This window comes from Platalea leucorodia (assembly GCF_965183815.1).
Source record: "Platalea leucorodia genome assembly, chromosome: 4".
Classification (NCBI taxonomy): domain Eukaryota; kingdom Metazoa; phylum Chordata; class Aves; order Pelecaniformes; family Threskiornithidae; genus Platalea; species Platalea leucorodia.
Window position 1 is genome coordinate 48,273,910 of NC_138826.1, and position 23,839 is coordinate 48,297,748.

At 40.9% G+C, this 23,839-nt stretch overlaps 1 protein-coding gene across 2 annotated transcripts in view; it reads right to left on the reverse strand.

Annotated features, from left to right (window-relative positions):
* The window catches only part of BORCS5 (BLOC-1 related complex subunit 5), a 77,425-nt gene that overhangs the window by 15,450 nt on the left and 38,136 nt on the right, over window positions 1–23,839 (reverse strand). For both annotated transcript variants that reach the window (XM_082310743.1, XM_082310744.1), the window contains one exon: window positions 7,124–7,281. In XM_082310743.1, the coding sequence (XP_082166869.1) occupies window positions 7,124–7,281 (158 nt within the window). The remainder of the gene's footprint in view (window positions 1–7,123; window positions 7,282–23,839) is intronic.

A 23,839-nucleotide genomic window follows, 5' to 3' on the forward strand; every position in this document is an offset into this window, starting at 1 on the left:
ATTTTTTTCTCAAAAGGCCATAAGAAACCAAAGCACAATAGAAGGGAAGACGCTGGAAACAATTTCACATATATATTCTAGGAGGGAAGGACTGGTCTTTTTTATGACACCAAATGAAGCAGTAGATGTTAACGCAACAGATTTCAGGCTGTCACAAGTGCAAACAATCTTTCCTCTTTCTTAATAACTGCTAGATCACTTCATAAAGTTCCCGTACAACAGAGAACTGGCCATCTGCCGCAGGCGTACGCAGCAAGACATTCATTCTATGTATTAAAGTAACAATTGTGAAGCTTTTTCAAAAGCAGTCTCCCATTTTGATGCTGGCTGGTTAAGACATCACCCCACCACTCAAGAATTCAAGGTACTTGCACATCAGGCTGGAGAAAAACGAGCAAGATCAACTATAGGACATGAAGCTAACATGTTAAGCTTCCAGCTTAACAACCCCACGCATTTATTTCTGCATTACGGTGCCTCTTGAGTTAAGATACCAGTCTTTATAAATAACACTTCATCACAGAAGAAACAGAGAGCCTGATAGATTGCTGCAGTCTTCATCAATCTCATAATCCCAAGATGCCAACAACTATATTTAAGGTACTGATTTCTTCACAGAACACTACGTTCCCTAGCTTTTCAAGCTAGGCATGGCAGCATGGCATTAAATCCCTTGAAAATACAAGTGGCATTTCAACCCAGGTTCTTAGCCATTTCAGAAGTATTGCATCCCAAGGAATTCTCAGGCCTCTTTCCCTGGATGTGAGGCATTGCTAATTTAAGGCTGTGAACCAAAAGGCTCAATTTTGCTTGCAAGTTAACACGGCCTCATCTAGAAGTCTTTGTATGTTGTGTCAAAACTAAACACGTCTCCGTTTTCACTTTTGCTTCATTTAACAGGTTTACTTTTGATCCGCTGAGCCCTTCCCTTTAATGGGATGAAAGGTAACTTAGTAGTCTGATCCATACCAGCACATGGACCTTGAAGCAAAGGCCTGAAGTTGAAGAAGGACTTTGGACTTGGTGAGGCCATTCGTGTTTTGCTGACCTAATTCAGTTTAGTCAGGAGGTGCGTCATTCTCAGGGCACGTCCGCTGAAAACAGGTTTCACAAATAGTTTTGGAAACTCAGCTCTGATACCACCTACAGGGAAACCATAACTAACAGGAATGGCAAGGAACACCTCACTCATCAGAGTACTAAAACAAACAAAACCAAATCCAAACAAAAAACACCTCCAGAAAATTTCCCCTTCATTCAAGTCCATTCTCTGAAGAGACACTGGTCAACTGTGACTGGAGCATGGGATGAATCCCAGACACTCCAAATCTTTCTGCTCAGAGAGGGATGGAGCTAAGAAGAGTGACCGCGGTGCATCGCCCAGTACAAACTATGAGTGCTTGCAGCAGATACGCACCCCGAATCTAACTGCTGCCTGGTTAATGGGATCCTGCATTGCATCAACCTAGTTCCCAGCCAGGCAATGTCCTTCCCAGGTTTCTGGCCCAGCATTCATTCATTCCTTCCCGTGAATGGACCTGCTTCCCACACTTAGAGTGCTTTTTCCTTTATCACCACCTTCAACGTACCTTCTCCTTTAATTCCCACTGGGGAATGTCACACCTTTACAAGCTGTCTCCACCACTGCCAGCCCTCTTGCCTCTGGAACGAAAGGGGTTCAAAGCCACGGGCCCTGCCCATAGCAAACCCATCTTTCCCTCGGGCTGCAATAAAACCATGTGGATAACCTCTGCAGGCCACATTCCCCAGCACATTTTCCCACTAGGTGACAGGTCTCTTCAATAAAAGAAACGCTCAGTGCCGCAGAAACAACATAGTTGCCATAAAGGTCAAAAAGCCACAAGGCAGTCACAAAAAATAAATTGAAATTCCTACATCCCCAAATTGCTGGGCATGTTTTACTTCACACACATGGTGGTGACATGAATGGCTGAATCACAATTTATGAGTCTGAAATGCAGGGGATAAGCTACAATGTGCTTGTATATAATGCTTGTATTTAAAGGGCTTTTCTTGTTGGTCTGTCAAATGCACTAGACTTGTTGCTTATATAAAATAATGATTTAACTCCTATCCATAATTTTAAACAGCTAAAATGTATTGGGAGACACGATGTGGTGTATGTGTGGCTTCAAAAATTGTTTACTTGCCAAATATGAAGGGTTGTATTTCTGGACATCTTAACTACATACTAGAGAAGCCCATTACAATTACTTTTTGCAGCAAGCGGGTAAAGAAAAAAGAAAAAAATCCATACACATCTTATTCTGGAATATTTCTTCAAAATAACAAGCCATTCCCATACAGGAATTTACAGGTATGAAACAAGCCATACACTCATTTGCTATACAGCAAACCAATTACTGATATTAATGCCTGCCTGGACAAAAGTTGTTAACTATTCCACCATCACATTTGTTAAAAATATAAAAGTAATGTTGATTATTTGAAAAGGTGTTAATTTTTTCCTGTAGGCATGTGTCATCTTACACTGAGATATTTTTAATTTCTTTTTGTATTGTAAAAAGTGTTCTGTTTTCAAAATTATTGCCAGCCTGGGTTGCCTATGGCAATAAAAGCTACAGATACACTGTATTGATATTTGGGTTTAGGGCAAAGTGTAAGAGCCCTCCTAATAATCCACTTAATACATTTCAAGCACAGTTAATCTAGGAACTACATTTGCCTTTAAGGGTACATAGGATACTTTGAGTAGCACATCTCCTTTGCCAACATTGGATGTCTAATAAGAAATGCTGAAGACCTTTTTTTTCAAACCTTCTTTGAAAGGACCTTAGATAGCTTTCAGCTTCCCTTTTGCTTTCATAGAGAGAAGCTAGGCTTAAATTTTCAAGTGAGACTAGTAATTTTTGGATACTCAGCTTCAGCTATTTTGAAGGATGTGATTTTTAAGAAGCTTAGCATCTAACGCATGAAAAATAATCTTTTTTAAGACATTGAAACTAGACAATTTTGGACGCACAAAAAATCATGGGCCCTTTCTGAAAACTTAGCTTTGCTCCCCAGCCTTTACCTATCCTGCCCGTTTCCCATTCTTTGTTATTCACCATCCCCTATCAGATGACCTTCCAAATTCTCTCCCTGCCACCCAGATGACACATCCTCCAACGATATGGACTTCATGTAAAGTAGCCCTCTGCCTGCTTCATCTGCTTCTTTCCCCCCAGTCATACCTAATAGTTAGTGCTGGTCAACATTTATCTTCAAGCTAATCTTGGCAGAAACCCTCCATCTTACAGATCGCAAAACTGAGGCAGACGGTCTGGGAGAAAGAAGAGAGCACACGCAGCTCTCAAATCCAACAGCAACTGGAGTTGCTGAAAACTTCAAACTAGTTATAATGCAGACCCACTGCATTGTCATGGCAGAGACGGACGTGGGATGCAGCAAGTTAAGACCTCCTCTCTACAGCTAGGACACTAAACACACCACAGAAACAAAGAAAGAACACTACAGTGGAGACTTTTTTGTCCTCATGCAGATATACACTAAAGAGATTTTTTTTTTTTTTTTTTAAATATATGTGTGTATATATATATATATATAATATATATATATACGCACAACACCCAAGAATAGGCAGATCGAGATTGTTTTATCCTGGCTTAGCGAGTCATGGTTCACTCCTGCAATTTTTAGTGTGAAGTATAACATTCTCTGTAAGGTGCATTGTCAACTGTCCCCATCATTAAACACACTGGTAAAAGCTCCAAGGTGCAGTAAGATCAGATTAGTCTGTTAATGAGCTATAATTGCCTATTGCATATTATCTAATGGGTTTTAAAAATGCACCTTTTTCCTACTGTACACATATAACAAGCTCATGTGGGTCCAACATACCATCAGTAGCCAGACTAGATCCTGTTCCCAGACCCATCTGAACAGAATGCCCCCAGAAGTCAATAATGTGGTGATTCATCCAATAAGCTAAAAATTTTCATCCTACAAAATACCAGAGAGTAGACAAATTACCCAGAAAATGCTGCACACAGGCTTTTTTCTTGAAAACTGTCAAATTTTGTGAGATGCCATAACCCTGGATTAACACATACATAAATCCCAAATTGCTGTTCTGTTGTTTTTCAAACTGATAAGGAGAAAAAAAATTTAAAAGAATCCTAAATATTTCAGTGGTCCTGGAATTAATGCAGTGTTGCAACAGATGGTGAGTCAGCTGCCAAAAATTAATATGAAACATAATATTTAATGTATAATGGTTATTTTTCCCTAAAAAGATGCAAGCACATCCTTTTTTTTTGGCAGTGAAGACAAAGCCTATTGTGATAAAAATCAATCCCTTCCAAAACCAACAGTTCGGGTACAAGTACGTGTAACTGCTGAAGAGAGGCAGTTGAGTCAACTACATTCAATCACATCTTCAATTCCTTCCCCTTCAAGGAAACGCTTGGGTAAATGTATTTCTTCTTGAAAGAGAACAGTCACAGCAAGATGGAAGTCACACAGGTTCTACAGTTAGGAGCAGATATGGATCCAGCCAACACACTGCAAAGAAATTCTGGCTAAACTGGAAAATGGGATGGAGAGCAAAGCTAGACTGTTTTGGTCCCCAAAGTAAAGGAACGCACAGATGGGTCTACTTAGATCCGCAGTAACTACTGGCATGCAAGGTTTTTGTTTGCCTTAGCTCATTCTCTTTCCTATTAAGAACCATTTTAATTCAGATTGTGTGCTGATTTACAAACCGCCGCAGTCAATTATGAGTTATCGAGGACCAATGAATTTACAACAGTACTTTTGAGTTTTGCCAAAAACCAGGGAACTTTTTTTCTGGCCGCACAGACAATGAGCAAAAGATATTTGCCCTGGGACATTTTGTCAAGGAAAGACTTAAAAAAATCCTGGCTGCAGGCAGTATGACTGTAGCATGCTATACAGTAGGACTATTACTACACTGAGTACAGTCAGTGACAGTCTGAAAAGCAAACACACCTCAGACAAATGGCAGGAATTGGAGACTGAAGCTCACCAACATTTTGTAGGAAAGTTAAAAGCATCAATCACTTGATAAGTCCGTTATCGGAAGAAAAACACTTCAATGCTTACAGTGTAAAGGGGAATACTGACTACTAAAATGAGGATAAAAAGAATTTACTGTCCATGTCATGCACACATCATGCTTTTCACAATACACTTCCATTTTCTCTTTCATTTTTACTCTTTACCAAGGGTCGAAGCTTTGTCTACACAGCAGAACTAAATCATTGCTGACAAATGGGTGCAGCCAAACACCATTTCCTTTGTCTGCACTTGTAACAAGAGACATACCCTGCTCTAGTTCAGCTGCACCCCTTGTTGTCAACAACTGTCAACAGCGGTTCGATTTAGCACACCAAGGAGAGCCCAAACAATTTGGAAAGAATGATTTAAGCTGAGTGGGTCCCACCCGGCTCCTCCAGAACACACACGCAGAACAGCCAATGCAAGAAAAACATTTAAAAATTATTAGGAAAATGAACAGTAAAAACCCACTAGATCTGGCAGAGGGATTGAAAGCATCTGAAGTTACTTAAATGTTTTGACCAAAAAGGAACCTCAACTGACTTGTCAGATGCCCAAGTTACAGAGTCACCCACTTCTCCTTCACTTTGTCAGAGAGGAGCCTGTGATAAAGTAAGTCCGTGACAATAAAGTAAGCCAGTGATGATACTGATATCATCACTGTATTTATTTTACATGGGGAAAAAAAAAAAAAAAAAAAGCCTTACGAACTGGAAGAAAACATCACCAATGCTAATTTGAAAGACAGTCCGCCACTTGCCCTATAGAAGGCAAATCCAACTAGTGCAGATTGCACTGGTGGAGTCCACCATGACTTTAAATCATGTCAATATTCCCTCTCACACTTTAACAGCCAAAAGAATTACAATCTGCTTGGATTAATGCAGTATACTGTCATTAGGCTGGCAATTAAATCCCATTTCTGAGATTGTGTGATCTGAGTCACCAACATCTGCAAATATCTTCACATCTTGTGTAATAGCTGGCCTCAGATCTTGATACACCAAAGTAAAAAGGCCTTTTTAATGGCTCCCACGTTATTTTGGACTTACAACTTCATGATGACAGCAGCTTCTTGAAACAGCCCATGAATCAAATTTATTATCCAGTTTGTCATGTGGGATTTTCTTAACTCTAAGCCAATATAGCAACGACGAATCAAGGTCCTTGTTTATACTGCATGAATAAAAATGAACCACCTGTTCAAAAATTTTTCTTTTAACATTGAAAGGTATTTGGTCTCACAGACTTTTGACACATGCAGCATTCTCCAGTTCTACACATCTGAGAATACGTGAGAAAACATTCTCAAACAACATCTCCTCTTATGCCAATCTGTCTTAACTTTAAAAAAAAAAAAATTGTCAGTCATCCTTCTGCTTCCAATGTTGGTAGTTACACACATGAGAAAGACAATCCAATTGCAGGATGCTTGACCCACAAATTAATTTCTTCCCCAACAGTATTACTGAATATTTAAGCAAATCAGTGATTTTCAAGTGATGGTGGTAGAAACAGCAGCACAGGAAGATCTTTTTCAGCAGCCATATGGATCAAAGAAGAGACAGCTTGTTATGGGCTTTGAAAACAGTCTAACTCTACAAATCCATTGAAGAAAGAAAGAAATACTACCATCTCCAACCATAGATGATGTTATGATAACTATTTCTTTCCTTAAATTAGAGCTTAACCACGATGCATAATAAAATGTTACGCATACAGACCTAAGTAAGGAACGTTACCTTTAAAAATTCCAGTCATCTTTTACTTCTTCAATAGTTACTTGCAGTACTTGCCATACCAGAGGAACACCCACTGTTTACAACCAGGAATCACAGAGCACAACCAATAAACACATCGTCTAACTGCAACCACAATCAAAGCCAGGAAACTTTGCTCGAAGTGCACACTCACAAAGTTTCTCTACAGGGTTTACTTTGAAGTGGACTGCTGCAAGTGACCCAAGGCCATCTACAGCCAGCACCTGCATTCATAGCACAAGACGGCCATGCCGATGCCCCGAGCCCTTCCCCACCAGAAGTGGGCATGCCGCAGGCAGTACCTCCTTGATCCGCTTCACCAGTGCATTCTGATCAAAGGCAACTGCTTCTGCACACTGTTGAAGATGATCTTGGTACCGGAGACAGAGCTGCAGCACCTGCTGGGGGTCCAACTTTTCCAGTTTGGTGTTGGTTGGAGAGGTCTGCCCACTGAGGAGTCCTAAAAGGCAAGGGAAGAACCAGAGTTAATCTGACAGTTCATACACCTAGTTCAGCTACAAGCCAAGAGGCAGCAGAACAAACCCAGAAGAAAAGCTTTATAAGGGGTAATTAAAAACGAATTCAGGATCTTAGACTACTGAATGGACTTCAGCAATGTAACAGTCCAGTGAAGGCTAAAAGTGTGAAGGGCATGGATTGAAGATTTATGGATGTTGAAGATTTATAGCAGTGCAAAGAACAGCCTGCCATACAGCTTAGCCCTCCTCAACAGAACTTAAATGCAGACTCTACCTGCAGTCCATAATGCACATCAGCTTGGTTTTCAGAGATACGCTGCATAAAGTGAGTCCTGTTTCTTCTCCTCCCCCAACAATCCTGAACTCTGAAAAATGAACCCCTTTCCTCATTTACGTACGCCAGAAGGGGAAGGAGTTGAGATCTGCATTCCCATATGGGCACAGGACTCAAACTATTTTCTGGTTTTGACAGTGTGATTCTAGTGAGCTCTAAAAATCATTACAAAGTCACAGGTCCCCCAAAACAAAACCGAATGAAAAAAAATGACCCACCTAAGTTAAATTCTTAGGGGTGAAATGTCCATGTTTTACCCACCTTTCCTTTTTTAAAGCTTCAGAACCCTTTCATCTTCTAAGATTTTTCTTTACCATCTCAAAGACTAGCAATACATATATATATTTTAATATGGAATTAACATCCTTACCTACTCGCGTGACCAGGTTTCACAAAAAGCTCGTCAAAAAGATATTAGACTTAAAATTGGGACACTGGTAGTATCCAAGCAGCAAAATTATCCAGAGAAATTTCTCCTGCCCATTGTTTGTTGCCTACATAGCGCAACTTGAGAACCTTTGCTGAGCTCAAGCATACATGTGCCATACTAACCGCTTTCCCCAAAGCTGCTGGAAAAAATGATGCTAAACTCTAAGGCCATCCTTTTTTTGCTATTTCATTTACTTACTTTCATCTCATTTTCCTTCAGCATTAGCACAACTTTTTTATTGCTGGGACACCATCTGTGACAAACAGCACATACACACAATCTGCTTTTCCCAAAACATCCGTCAAGCTATGTAAACTGAATTCAGTGACTGCACGCATGTGCCCTTTGGGGCTCTCAGTTTACAGACAGGAAAAGACATTAAAACAGCAAATGTAAGCAAGTATCACACTAAGCAATTAAAAAAAGTAATAAATGCCAGTTATTTGGATTGGAAAAGTTCTTCTAAGAACATACCTCAGTGGGAAGTGGAAACTATTTTGGATGGCCCCCATGCCTATTGGAAGCTACAAGTTGTGACATACAGTTCTTGCCAAAACACAAGAACAAGATAGAAACCAAGACGTAAGTCAGAAGTATCTTATGAATTTGAGAAAGTTAAACCTCTTTGAAAACATTTGCAGACAGAAATGAAAACAAAACTAGGACAGCAACTTCATCAGAGATGAAGAAGTAGGTTTACTTTTCATCAACACTCAACATTTTATTCTCTCAGGATGCTCTCAATTACCCTTCACAGAAAAACTTTTCTTTCCTCATCTTAAGAGGGGGAAAAAAAAAAAAAAGATAATTTTGTTTTACTGACTTGTTGCCCACTACAATTGCACTCTCTGAGTCAAGAGGTCAGGAGAGGAAACAGACACTTAACCATTTAGTCTCAAAACCCTGTATTAACAACAGTCAAATTATTTTTTTATGTTTTAGAAAGAATAATCTCAAACAAAATCTTAGTTCCAGCAACATCAATTGCAAATCTTTCAAGACTGCTTTCTGCTGAAGTGCAAAACTTTAACAGGAGCAAACCCACTGAAGGAAATAAGACTTTTTAAAAATTTATACATTACATTTTCTAGTGCTTCCTCAGTTTGTTAATTCTTATCTTCTATAAAATTATCTTGTCAGGATAAATGTTCAAATAAAGTTGTCAACTTTTAATATGTCGAATGTTCGCATAAGAATGAAGAGTTCACCATACACCTGAGGCGGTTATCCTGTTTCTGCACTGATCAAATACATGATGCTATCAACCAGCTAATTTTCTTTTATTACTAATCTCTCACCAACTTCAAGAGAAGCAAGAAAATTAGACTCTATTTAAGAGATTTAATTAACATGAAGTGTGTGTTTTGGCCAACTTACGCTGCTTATGAGAATTTTGAAGCGGAATAGGCCAAGGACTGTAAAATGAGCTATAAAGGAACATGCTACTCAGACTTACATTAAGTACTTACAACCTCATACAGGTTACATAATGCTAAAAGCAAAATTAATAAACTGTAAGGAGCCTCTAATTCACTATCCAGAAAAACACAAGCTCAAGTGAAGGGAGACATTAATCGTTCAGCTGGAATTCCTTCATAAGAAGGCAGAGGTGGAAATACAATCCAGTACAAATGTTTAGAGTAGCAATAAAAAACAAACAGCATATGCCGCTTAAAGACAGACTATGATGTTATTTTGGGTGATGCAGTAGGGGGAAGCCAAAGGAATTAGCTTCTCCAAAGACCCCTGGGCTCATGCTGACAATGCCAGAGAACAATTTAGCTTAGAGTTTCAACTTGCAAGAAAGGAAAAAGTAGAGTAAACAACAGCATGAACAAGGCCATGCAGCCTTCCACCTGGCAGAAATTCCCATTGTCAAAAAGCCGATCCACCATTGTTTGTTGTTCACAGTAACTACTTACTACCCACGCTATAAATACTAACATTCTCTTACCACTAACATCCCCCTCTACTCTGCTCTTGTGAGACGCCACCTGGAGCACTGCATCCAGCTCTGGGGTCTCCAGCACAAGAAAGACATGGGCCTGTTAGGAGGGCCACGAAAATGGTCAGAGGGCTGGAACACCTCCCCTGTGGAGAAAGGCTGAGAGAGTTGGGGTTGTTCAGCCTGGAGAAGAGAAGGCTCCGGGGAGACCTCACTGTGGCCTTTCAATACTTAAAGGGGGCTTGTAAAAAAGACAGAGAGAGGCTTTTTACCAAGGCCTGAAAGTGACAGGATAAGGGGCAATGGTTTTAAACTGAAAGAGGGTAGGTTTAGACTGCACATAAGGAAGAAGTTTTTTATGATGAGGGTGGTGAGGCACTGGGGCAGGCTGCCCAGAGAAGCTGTGGATGCCCCATCATTGGAACTGTTCAAGGTCAGGTTGGCTGGGGCTTTGAACAACCTGATCTAGCAGAAGATGTCCTGGCCCATGGCAGGGGGGTTAGACTAGATGATCTTCTAAGGTCCCTTCAGACCCACACCATTCTATGATTCGATGATTTTATTAATTCATTAAATTTTATTTTTTAGCAAGTCAGTAGCTTTGCTCCAAAAGAGCAGATGGCAACAGTAAGTCATCTTGAAACTTCATGGAAGAGAGACTGCAACCACTCAGATCCCAGAGAGGTTTTACCAGGGAAGCCCAGGGGGTAGAAACAGAGAGATGCGGGGCTGGAAAGGACCCCCCTGTGCCATGGAGCCCAGCTCTCTTCCCTTCCTCCTCTCCCCAGCAGCGGGCAGCGAGCCCAAACGGGTTTAACGCAGTACCTCCTCCATGAGCTCTGCACTTAAGAGACAGCAGCATACTTCCCTATAGCCATGAAAAACTTGAGACCCACAAGAAAAACCCTGAACCAAAAGTGAGACACAGAAAGGGGCAGGGGATTAAAAAAGGTGTTTCTGGTGTCCTTTTCTCCTATACTAACAGAAAGGTGAGGAGATATCTAAAAGCCTCTAGCAATTCAGCACTGACAAAGCTTCGTTTTTAGAGCAGAGAGACGGCCAGCGCTGTGAACCTCCAAGTATTATTAAACAACTCTCCTCTTCAAAATCACTGCCTCCTTCTTAAAGCCTTGTCCCACACTTTGAACTCTCCACTGAACAGGGCCATCCCTCAGTGACTGGTCTGCACATGGTTTGTAAGAGAATATGAGATCGTATCTGTCACAACAAAATATTAAGTTACTTTTACAAGTGCCAAAAGAGGGAGAGTCAGAGGTCACTGAGTGGTTCAGGCTCACTCCTGAAACAGCCAGAACTTGAACCTGGTCACCAGCACATCTCAGAGCAACTAACTGCTGAGCTACTACCTTTTCTTCACTGAGGAAAGGGCGTTCCTATGATTTCGTCTGTGTGATTATTACTCCTTGCCTCCCAAGAGCACGGTTCTGCTCTCAAAAGGCATCTAGTTTTAATTTCTTATTAAATTGAATACTCATTTTTCAAGCTGTTGGTTCTCTTCCAAAGAAGGAAGCACACCAGTGTCGTGGTTTAACCCCAGCCGGCAACTAAGCCCCACGCAGCCGCTCGCTCACTCCCCCCCAGTGGGATGGGGGAGAGAATCGGAAGAGTAAAAGTGAGAGAACTCATGGGTTGAGATAAAGACAGTTTAATAGGTAAAGCAGAAGCCGCGCACGCAAGCAAAGCAAAACAAGGAATTCATTCGCTACTTTCCCGTCGGCAGACAGGTGTTCAGCCATCCCCAGGAAAACAGGGCTCCACCACACATGGGAATCATCTTTGCACTGTTTGAAACCTCAAGAAGAGACTGCTTGGCACATGAGTGATGGAGCATACCCCAGTGCGATAAGGAAAGGTGGCATGGAGGATGTCGTGGCTTGGGGAAAACAAAAATGGGGAAACGGGAGAAGGACTACTGCAGAGCTTTAGTGCATGGACCAAAAATGCTTTGGCAACCGTCAAACATGCGCAGTCTTGGCTATCAAATTACACCGTAAAACAAATAAGACGACAGACCACATTAGTGTCTGCCACAATGAAGAGAAGTCAAGATCTCCCACCTACTCTGGATACATCTGATCAGTAAACAGCATGACCATGAAGGTGATAAACAGCAACTGGGACAAAGAAAGATTCACATTTCAGCTCCTAAATGGTGCTTTAGAAAAAAACAACCCAATACACCAAGTATGTCGTGCATAGAGAAGTATCATATATCACTACAAGGCTAGCTGACCCACAGACTTGACAAATCTGTTATTGTTTCCATATTCCTTGGCAAAGCAGAGGCATGTTAAAACCATTTTCCTCCTACTTAGTCATCTCCTTGTTGGTTCCAGGTCAACATACACTTCCAACAAATCACATCCTACTGAGCAGAAGAAAGCTGTTAGTTTAAAAAGCATTTTTATGACTAGAAGCGAAGTTTTTGAAAAAATGCTTTACATGCTATACTGATTCTACGTACGTACAGAACACAGTAACCCACCATAGTTACGTTCTGCTGCTTTAATGGACGATCCTAACAACAACTTGAGCGCTTTCCAACGTGAAAAGTATTAATGTTTCTTTTTGACGTCTGTATTTCTGCTTGTCAATCCCCTTTTCAACCAGTAACAGCAGACATTACAAAAAGAAAACCAACAGGTCCGCAGTTGTTAATTTATTATTACAGACAGCAAAGCACATGATGCTGTGGTCCTGTTACTAATTTTAAGGCCAGTAAGGGTTGCTGTCATCAGCTAACCGATCTTTCTGTGGAAGACAAAGAGGACTTTAAAAGTAACTCCTTATTTAATCAGACCAGAAGCATACCTTGCCCAGAATACTGCTTCCAACATTTGACAACAGTGAACATTTAGAAAACAACAACTTTATCAGTTCTTCTTCCTCTTCCACAACCTTCCCGTCTCCAAAAGTTATTAATAAAAATTTCAGGCACAAAATACTGTGCTCAGTGAAGCTATGAAACTTGAATTTCACTAATCCATTTTAAAAGGTGTACATTTATCTCCACAATATCCTGTGACAATAAGTAAGATGCTTATTTATACACAGCATGAAGAAAACTTTTCACTTGTTTTACACTTGCTACTCTGTAGTTGTGCTGTGACACAACAGAAATCTACAGAGCAGGGTGTACTTTCTCGCATCGTCTCTCCAAGCTCAAGAACCCCACTGATCAGTCTCCTTTCCCACAGAAGACTTAATTTCTCTGATTACCTCTGTAACACCTTCAAATACCTCTAACCTGAGGCCTGACTTCCCCCTTTAAAAGCCAAGTCAATTCTTCTACAATATATAATGGTTACAACTCTTAACAATCCTGTTGCTTCTATAATTGCTACCCCTCTGCTGGAACTACTAATCAGCAACACCCTTTTTAAGAGCAAATTGCAGTGTATTGCACGCGTCATCACCTCTTCTCCCAAGCGCGAGGTTAAATGAAGCCACAGATTACACACCGCTATTAGCAATAGCTTGTCAGCTTTACAGAGGCGTTCCCAGTTCTGGTACCTGTTCCTGGAGGTTTATTACTGTGCACATCACCATTTTTTCTAAAACCTCTTCTGTGAACACTTCTCATTCATCCTTGTAAAGAATCATGTACTTCTTTTGCAGCAAATGCCGATTCAACTAATTGATTTTGCTTTTCTGAAATTCTTCTCTGGAGACAATCCCAGACTCTTCAGCAAGCTTCTGGAGAATCTAAAAAGCTTTTATTAAGTATATGCTAGTAGAAAGCTGTTTTCAAAGAATTTCTACTCTGGTCTCCTGATGATTTCTTACTTAACCTGCTAGAGTTTGTGATCTCTAACACAAGTTTCTTTTTGCCTTTTTTTTTTTTGTGTGTGGATATATCTTTTTGCCTACAGCTCCCTTCACACTGCTTTAACTACACTGTTTTTCCCTCTCCCACCCTTCGAAATCACCTGTGCTGCCTGCAACCTACCTTACTTCAGCTGTTCCCAACTTCTCCTCTTAACTACCCTCATTTTTTATGAAACTTCTCTTCATAAATTTAATCCAAGACAGTAAAACTTTTTCAGCTCGTCTATTCCTCGTTGAATTTGAGTAGACTATGGTTACTATTAATATAATAGCATTGAGTCATTTCATTTACCCTCATTAAGACAGCATTAGTTTTAGCTTAAAAAGCAGTAGTGTTTTTCAAGTCTCCAGGAATTTTCATGTGTTCCAAGAGTATTTGAAAACTATCAACCCCACAACTTGCCTCATCAAGCATTTCTACAGCTCTTGGGCAGAAGCTACCCAGTCTGGCCAGCTTCTTAAATAAAGTCTGGCCTCAGTGGCCACAGGTTAACCATTACAGTCGCCTTTCTTGTTGCTATTTGCATGGGGAGATTGTTTTGCCAGTACCTTCAGGCATCCTAAGTACCAAAAAAAAAATCCACACAAGAAACAGATGAAATTACATCCCTAAAGACCAAGACTTCTATCTTGACCGTTACCGCTTGCACAGGTTTGGAGGCAGCAACTTGCTATTAGCTGAGCTAGAGAGCTCACTTCCGTATTATGCTCCATGCAGGAGGACTTTAACATGATATACAGAAAAGAAATAATTGCACATGTATATGCAGCAGAATAAAAGGCATTAAAATACTTCCAAACAGATAAGGTAATCAGATTTACAGGGCTCTTATTGACTAAATGCCTTGAATTTTAATTGTGCACTTCCTCTCTCATTCTTGAAGACTAAGAAAAGACTACATTTTCAGCAAAGCCTGTGAGCATTTTTGGAGGTTATTTTGTTTTGTTGTGGGTTTTTTTGGTGTTGGTTTGGTTTGGTTTTTTTTAATAACACCTCAGTTAGGAAACATTAAAATTTATACACTCAAATTTGGAAACCCAGACCACCCTTAAGAAAAGGGCATACACCATAAAATTAGTAAAAGTCAACTGTAAAGAAACTGGAAAAAAAAATAAAAAGAAAATAAAAATAAAATCACTGCTACTCACCCAGAAATCTTTAAGCTCAAATGTGGATGACCACATGATCTTTTTCACAAACCCGTTTATTTTCTAAAAATCTCACTGATAAAACACCTTGTAATAAAACACGTATTCACTCCAAGACAAAAGTTGGCTTTGTCGACTGTGTATTTTCAATTCCCTTGAACTTTAATGGAGGAACACAATGACTGCAGGCAAACTGAATAGCTATTATGTGAGCAAAGAACATATTTGTATTGTGGCAAGGAATGTTGGCTGTAACAGCAGATTTTCCCTCTACTTTGGAGTCGGTACCATGTGATCATTTACTTCTGCATGGGTGACAGATGGGCTGAAGACTCTCATCTTGTCACATCGTTTAACAGGCAACTTTTCTGACCACAGAGCTCAAATATGCTCTCAGTATGAATATTGCACCTCGGTCTCCTAACGCAGTGTAAGCGACTGCCTGCAGGACATCATTCACCAAGATATATAAATCATCTCCCCTTTTGTTCCTCCATCATTTGTCTTAAAAAGCAAACATTTAGAAGATTCAAGACATTTAGGCTCCTACAAAAATGTAGTTTACTACAATTTTAAGACAAAAACCCCACGCTCTTGCAGATTTCTACCTATTACGGTCACACAATATACATTAGAAGAAACTGTAATTCAGAGGGATTTCTGTTGTTATTATTATTATTATTATTATTTACACTAAAAGGGTATTTATTTATGATACTTATGCTTTCCTAACGAGCCTCACTTTTGCTTAGGACTAGATCCTGCAAAGATTCCTATACATCATTAAAGCTTTCTCCTGTCACATAGGGATGGCTATATATAATCAATAATGTGCGCACCATTTTTTGCACCACTGAAGCGTGCAGCTTCTCTGATGTGATGACTTTTGCCACATGCTTTGCATGATCCATACAGCAGTTAGCACAATGGAGCTTGATCATCACCAGGACTTTGAAGACTGCTGCAAAACACAAATGTCTCAGTGATGCAAAAGATTTCTCAATTAAAATTTCCATTTGAAAAGAAGTAAAACGGAAAGAAATCAGAAATGCTTCCTCATTTGGATTGTTAGAAACCTGAATGTCCAAAAGGAGAATAGAGTGCACCGTCTGCATGTACTGAGATTTCAGTCTGCAGTTACTTAGATATGCCTCTCTGGAAGCATGAGATGGCCCAGTGTTACACCTTCAAAAAGTCACTAGCACTTGCCATAAAATTGGAAGCATGTCTACCGATACCCTTCTTTTGAAGCTTCAGGTAGGAAAAAAGGTACACAATATACTCTGAAGAAAAGCATACAGCTGCACTTTGTCAACTAAAAGCAGCCAAGATCCTACCCAGTCCATCTCCTCACTGACTTTTCACTTCTAGAGCACGGAAGTAATATGCAAAATAAGTGTTTTTGACTATGCAGTTGCAATATTGAATGGCCAACTTCCTGCAACAGACCCCAAAGTATAAAAATAGGCACAAGGCTGGAAAAATGGATGGGGCAATTCACAGGGAAGTGAGAGACCATGGTCCTGTGTCAGGCAATAAGCTGTATTTACTCTGCAGCAATAATTTTTTTTTTTTTTTTGGAAAGCACATCAAGAGAGACCCAAGACCTACCGTCATCTGATTATGTAAGCATGTGATATCCGCAGGCTACAACTGACCCCGTTATCCTACGTACTCTGCAAACCCAAAGGCCAGAAGACTAACGTCATTTTATAAGACAAGGAACTGAGGCACCAAAGAGATTAAATGATTTATCTGAGACCACATGGAAACTGCTGTCCCTTGGCCTAATGACTTCACCGCCAGAACATCCCTCCCCTTCTCTCGCCCTCAAATATCAAACGCCAGCAGGGCAGGCAGCAGCGGAGCCTGCTTTCCTACAGCACCATCAGCGTTGAGCACTGAGCATCAACAGTCTCTCCCACACAGATTCTCAGACATCTAATAAAGGTTCATAAGACAACCAGAGCCAAATCAACAGCTTCTTCCCTCCGACCCCCACATACATGCTCCACAGAAGGGAAGGTCCAACTCCCATCTTCCTCATCACATGTCTCACCACAGCTCTTGCACAGAAAACTATTCACTTCACTAAAACCACAGAGAACTAATCCAGTGGTTTTCTTTTTCCTCTAGGATAGCAAAAGGAATCAGAGCACCAGGAGATCATAAACTAGAGCTAGCCCCAGGAGAGGCAGAAGAGAGGGAAGGAAAGGACAGAGGGGGACCTCTCCCATCTAGCAACAGCAAGCTGTCACTTCAATTTTTTTTTTATGCATCCAAAGCATTGAGAGAGTCTCAACTTTACCTGTCCACCCATCTTCCTTAAAATAATAGGACCTTAACTACCTTTCATATCTCTCTCCTGCTGCAAAGTTTGGTTGAAATTAGCCAGAAGATGCAAAGTTTTCTAGGCTGTAGATGGAAGAGAAAAGGCACAGCGGGAAAAAATAAACTCAAATTCTTTTAAATAAAATTTTAAAACCCCCAAAATCTACAAGCTAGAACTATTTTAATTGATTCTATTACTAGTAATAAAGATTAGCCTCATGGCAATCTTTATTTTAGTTTAGGCAAAAGTGCATGGATATTCATCTACATGGCATAGCGCATACTATCAGAAAAAAAAAAAAAAAAACAAAAACCAGTGTTCAGTGGTTTAGAGGAAAGGTGACATCTAAAGTCACCTCTGAGCACAAGGGCACCCACGTGAAGTTGGGGCACATTTGTTATTCCACAACAACCAGCCTGTGTACACACACTAAACCCAAGTAAATTCAGTGGGGGCAGAGTACACTGTGCTGCTTTTGCGAAGAGGCAAAAGCACACACACAGGCAATTACTACAGAAGTGCTGTAAGCCTGAGTTCATAACCTAGTTTTCTCCATGGTAACTTATTCATAGGCCTTGTGCCTGAGACAGCGTTACAGGAAAGACGATTTAAGGCAAAATGGCCAGCCACTTCAGGCTCACAGATTACATCTATGACACGCCTGTAAACGAGGTATGCTTCTCCAACAAGTAACATCTTTTATTAGATTAACCGATATTGCTGTCTGTTGGTTTTCTCCAAACTTTCAGGCACTTTCTTCAGTTCAGATGTCAATTTGAGTGTTTTCTGTTTGCAATTTATTGCCACAGCATGGCACGGAGCACGATTGATGAACAGGCCATTTACTTACAGATTCAGCAAGTCCAAGACTTCAGTTTTCTTTTCCAGAGATGGAGAAAACTGTTTTAAAAGTGGCAGAGAAAACTTTAAAGATAGCTTCACTGAAAGAGTTCCTTTTAAATAAGTAACAGGATCTGTTGATGAAACTTTTTATCGATGCTTTATAATTGCGAACAAAGCACAGTGCTGATTCTGGTATAACCATCGTTTATATACATGACATACATGGTTTCTATTTGGTATGTAGCAGCACTTTTCATGTATTTCATATCATTTTTGTATCATCACAAAAATGTAGACACCTGTGATATTTTCCTCCTCTTTCCTCGCAGGGAATTTCTGTATCAGATCAAAATACAGTCAAGTGTTACACTTAAAATGATTCACTTCTGTTCTGGCAAACACTGTCTCCTCAATTACAAATGCAGCCCCAAACGTTAAAGGCTTGAGCGAAGGCACATTGCCATAGTAAAAAAAGCGTCACGGCCAAGAGTTATGGCCACGTCATGGCCTTTGTCCATTTTTCCAAGAGCTCTATCTAAAATATACATTAAAGAAGCACTGTCCAAAGTATACTATTGACACTTTCTGGCCACAGGTACTAGGAATAGTAATTTCTCTCTACTATGTGCATTCAGAAAAATATAGCGAAGAACAAGAGTCATTTGTAAACACAATAGAGTTGACATTTTCTACTTTATCTTCTTTTCTCACATGCGACCCAACTTAGCATGCAGCCATCTTGCTAGCAATGTGGGCTGCCATTTCACATCCAAATTTTAATTTGGATGATACTTATTTCTTCTCTGAGCGCTTTACCAGCATGACTTGGAATGGCTGCACTACTCAGGAGTAGCAAAGTCCAAGTGGGGCTGACGAAACTTTTAAAATGATACAACCCATACGTACATTGCTCATACAGCATATACTTCACAGAAATTAAGTAATTACTCCTTACTTTTTCTTATAACAAGTTTAACTGGACTATTTTGTTTATTAGGGTAAGAGGTTATCTACCAGCAAGTCCAACTGAGTAAAGGAGAGAGGTCTACCCACTGCACTTCTCTGCAGTACGTGAAGTGAGGAAGCATCGCTTTGGGAACGCGAATGCCCTCAGACAATTAAACTTCTTCCTTTGACAACACCACTGCCCAAACAGGACAAAATTATTCAGGAAGAGCCATTTTCTATTTAAATGACCCTACCACCTGACAGTTCTCCTGTGAACACCTGCTGCTGAAGTCTGAACCAACGCTTTCATCCTTGTCCTAGCTCTCCCACCTGTATTTAAATATTCGGGTTTTGTTCCTGCCTTCCTAATTCGAGTTAGCCAAACTCAAGCACTGATGTACTTTTCTTTCTCAGTATGCTTTGATTCTTTTGCTGCATCCATTAGAACTGATTTTAGAAGTAACCCAAGGGATAAAATGGTTATCATTTTCCCAGCAGTATTAGTATCTAAATAACTATTACTGTTCCCAGCATTGTATTGCAACATAAGGGTATTTTCCCTGGCCAGAAGGAAACATGGAGCTGGCATGAAATTATAACAACTAAATTTAGGATACTGAAAAGGTTGAGTTGGGGAGAGAAGGAGGAGACAATGCACACACTATTTACTTTTGACAGTGTGTTTAAAAAACTAATCACTCAGCTTTGCAGGGCTTATTAGGGCACCTAAAACATTCAACAGTTACACAGAAGTAAGTGGCCTGCTGTGCTCTGTATTACCTCCATGTTTATAATCTCCTGTCAAATACTGTCAAGTGGCAAAGTGCCTTGAAGAAAGACAAAGCACAATAAGGAATCCCTAGCATGAAGTGTTTTAAAATCCATGGGACAGGGGGAATCCAGCAAATTGCACCTCCTCGCTAGTAGACAGTTTACATTCCCTTTGCACTTCAGTAAATGAACTGACTAGTAAAATATTATGAAAGAGCACCATCTTACTATTAAAATAAGCTGCTACTTAAGCAAGCTTTGAATATCTAATGACAACATTTGTGTGATCCTGTCCTTATAGGTAACCCGTAGGTAATGGTAATCTAGGAGTACCACTTTTATCAGTTACAACAAGTAACAGCACAGGGTTAGCGAGCCTGGGAGCCTCTTGAGCCCCATCTCCCCACGCTGCAAGACAATGACTCGAGTCCCAGCGTGGCCATCAGCCTGGGGAGACGCATCTCGGAGCCAGCCCCGGCAACTTCCACATTCCAGCTCCGCCAAGCACGTGCGTCACTCCCTCTGCGGTTAGAGATACCCAGAATATAACAATTCATTTCTCCCTCCACTTAACCCCCCCCAAACAGCGCAGCTGTAAAAACATCCCCCCCTGATTTTTTTTTTTTTTTTTTTAATATCCAGTCTGCTGCTCACACACAGCACGAACCTATTTCCTAAGTCTGTCATGGAAAGTATCAGTCATTTTATAGCAAAACTTTACTTCCTCGCCATAACAGTTCTAAATACGTGGTAGGAGGAGCTTTGCTCATCCTAAATCACGTCTCCCTCAAGGTACTTATAAGGTCCATTACAAGACTTATAAAACCTTTACAGCTGGAAAGCCTCCCAGCAGTCGGGAAAAGCCCCCTGTCCCTGATTAAGAAGGTATCCTCACAGAACTACATCCTGAGCTGATCTTAGGGCACTCTGCCACTGAAAAGGGGATTAATCTTGTTTCTCTGCCACCCCTCCTTGCCATGCAGGCCAGGCCCCATCCTTGTACCAGTTCTGGTTCTCACTGAGCTCCTCCACAGATGGATTCAGCTCATCAGCCTACCCGAAAACTACCCACTCATCACTATTAGTTCCCCATCAGCCTACCACGCCAAACTGGCTCACAAGGGGGCCAACAAGCCTCAGACGCAGCACAAACCACACAGTTATGGGTATTGTCCTTCCTCCTCTCAGCTGTTAGATCAGCTCTCCCACTCTGGGGATGATCTGGAGACAGACAGACATTCTTCTTCAGTCTGGGGCAGAGTCTGGCATGCAAAACTGTAAGAGCCCCCCCAGGCACAGGACTCATTCTCAGCATCCTCTGACTACACTAAGAGAGAAAGAAAAATACATCATGTTATGGATGCATACAGCATCAGAGTACCACCAGTTAGAGTAATTATGGGTACATGAGGACATCCGCCTACTCCTTTTGCTCATAACACTAGAAAACATGCACAATAGCCAAATAAAACTAAAAATGCTGAATAGTTACTCAACTGTTAAGTACTGTATCTGGTATGGCTTTTAAAAAAAAGAACCAAACAAATAACCTTGGTTTACTGTAAGAGAAACTTAACGGCATTTCATTTGACACATCTCCATTGGGAACTGCTTGTGCACAAAGCCAGTTACAACTCCTGGCGAGGCTCTGGCTCTGTAACCTTTCTAATGATTAACAAAGGGCCTGAATCGGCTCGGCTGCTGTAGCTTACGTGTTGAGAAGCGAGGCTTGCTCCCCAGGCTCAGGACTCCTGCCACAGTGGAGGGACAGCACTCACCTCATCAGCCCCAAGCGCCCGGCTGCCTCGGGACTGCTCTGCCAGCAGCACCCAGCACCCCTGGATCCTGCAGCATCCAGGAGGAGCCCCGAAACAAGAGAGAATCAGCTGGACACCTCTGCAACACACTGCTGGGCAGAAAGGCACCTCAAAAAAACCCCATTATTCTATAATAATATATATATACACATGCCCATAAAGCTCAATTTCTCTTCACTCACCATCTGAAACAGCAGCTTGGTTTGCAACACTGATAGCAATTAATTCTTATATTCTGTGCAGAAGGTTCTGACTTCAGATAAGAACTAGAATACCAGGAAGGGATGAGCTGTAAAGCCAAAGACAGCCTTGTTGCCAGGCAAATACTCTTCTTTGTTATAAAAATAGGGAGATGAAAAAAAAAAAAATAAAAGGCAGAATGCTTCCAAATTAAGTTTTCAAGATTATACATGAAAACAATTGAAAATTTGGTGTGACGTTAGCTGCATTTGCTGCTATTTTTAAACAATGGAGTTCAGAAAGAGTTGTTTTTCACCACATTTGGCATCTTTAAAACTCTTATAATAGTTATATTATGCAAATTGTAGACTCTCAGCATTCCCATGATACAGCACCTACAACTTCTTGGTTTTCAGATCGCTAGATTGAAAAAAGGATCAGAAGCTGATGCTTACAAATGGTCACTCAGCGTTGCACTACCAACCAGAGCTGAGCTGCTCTTCCACCGCAATATAAACAGACGCAGGCTCAGCTCCTACACTGGCTTTTGCAGGGTAAGGGGTGCCCAATTGGCCCCTGAAGGGGCCCTCACTCTCCCACCCACTCTTTTCCCAAAGGGCTGTGTCCCAGTCTGACCCCAGCACCCTCTTTCCCAGGCTTAGCACTCACACGGCTGTGGGACATACTGGTTCAAGCTAGCTGATCCAGCAAAAATCTTGCCCCCATCAGCAGAACGGCTTTTCCTCCAGACTGGCCCAAGCCACGAATGCAGGCTATCTCCCTTTGGGAAATGCAAGGGATGGTGGCTTACTTGTCAAGACCAGAGAGACAGGCTGCCTTGCTTCACTGCTGCTGGTCAACAAGTGGTAGCTGCTGCAGAATGGCCAGCCTACGCTGACCCCATACCTGCAGCGGCTTGTTCTTGTGCACAGTCTGCAGACCCAGTAGCTTCAGTTTAACTTTCCGAAAACCCTCCATCGAGCCAGCCTAACACAGAACCGAGCAAAATACCGAAGCCCTATGAACAATAAAGCCAGGTGTAAGTGACCTCTAACTATTACATCTACCGCTGATTCACCAACTGGAAGATGGTTTTGATGTTAGGTTCATTTACAGGATGTAGTCTATACTTTCTTAGGTTCCTCATGAAGGTAATAGACCTTGCATGCTTAAACTTTGTTCACATTAGCCTCATCGGTAATGTCAGGATGGCTGTACGACCTGCAGCTGTTAACAGAAAGTAGCCGTTCCAGATGCTGGTTTGGTATAGGGTCCTACACAAAAGTATATCCACTTCTGCAATGATTTTAGTGCTGCTTTTTCAAATTGTACAAAAATAGACTCAGAGGTAGATTTCAGAAAAGGGATGCAGAAAGGGATCAGTCACAATTTTTATAGAAGTTGTAGGGGAAGAATTTTGATCCTCTGAGAATCTGTAACCACAGAGGTGATGACAGAAGAGCCTCATCATTTTTTGTTCTGAAATCATGGAGCATTTCTTGTTTTCACTAATATAAATACATAGCAACATGTTGACTCCACATCTCCAGTCTAACAAAAAAAAAAAAAAAAAGTTTAAAAGCAACATGGAAACAAACCGTGGTAGCGCAGACACGTACACATCCCTTCTTGGGTTGGCGGACAAAGAGAACAGTAAAACTAACTCTACAGAAAACACATGAGTAATGGTAACATATAACGGTATCTAACTCCTCAACTGCCTTAAAATTAAGGTGCAAAACAATTTAGAACATGTTAACACTTGAAAGTCTGGAGCCTTGAGTTCTTAAGACTCTCTTAGAAATGCATTAGTATCTTAAATGTTTTCATTCAACTCCCCAATTAATACACAACTTTTTTTCTCTTCTTCTGGCTTTATTTAGGGAGAGGAGGACAGCACTTGCAGCAGCAGTTAAATGATTTGTTTGGTTCCGGTAGCTT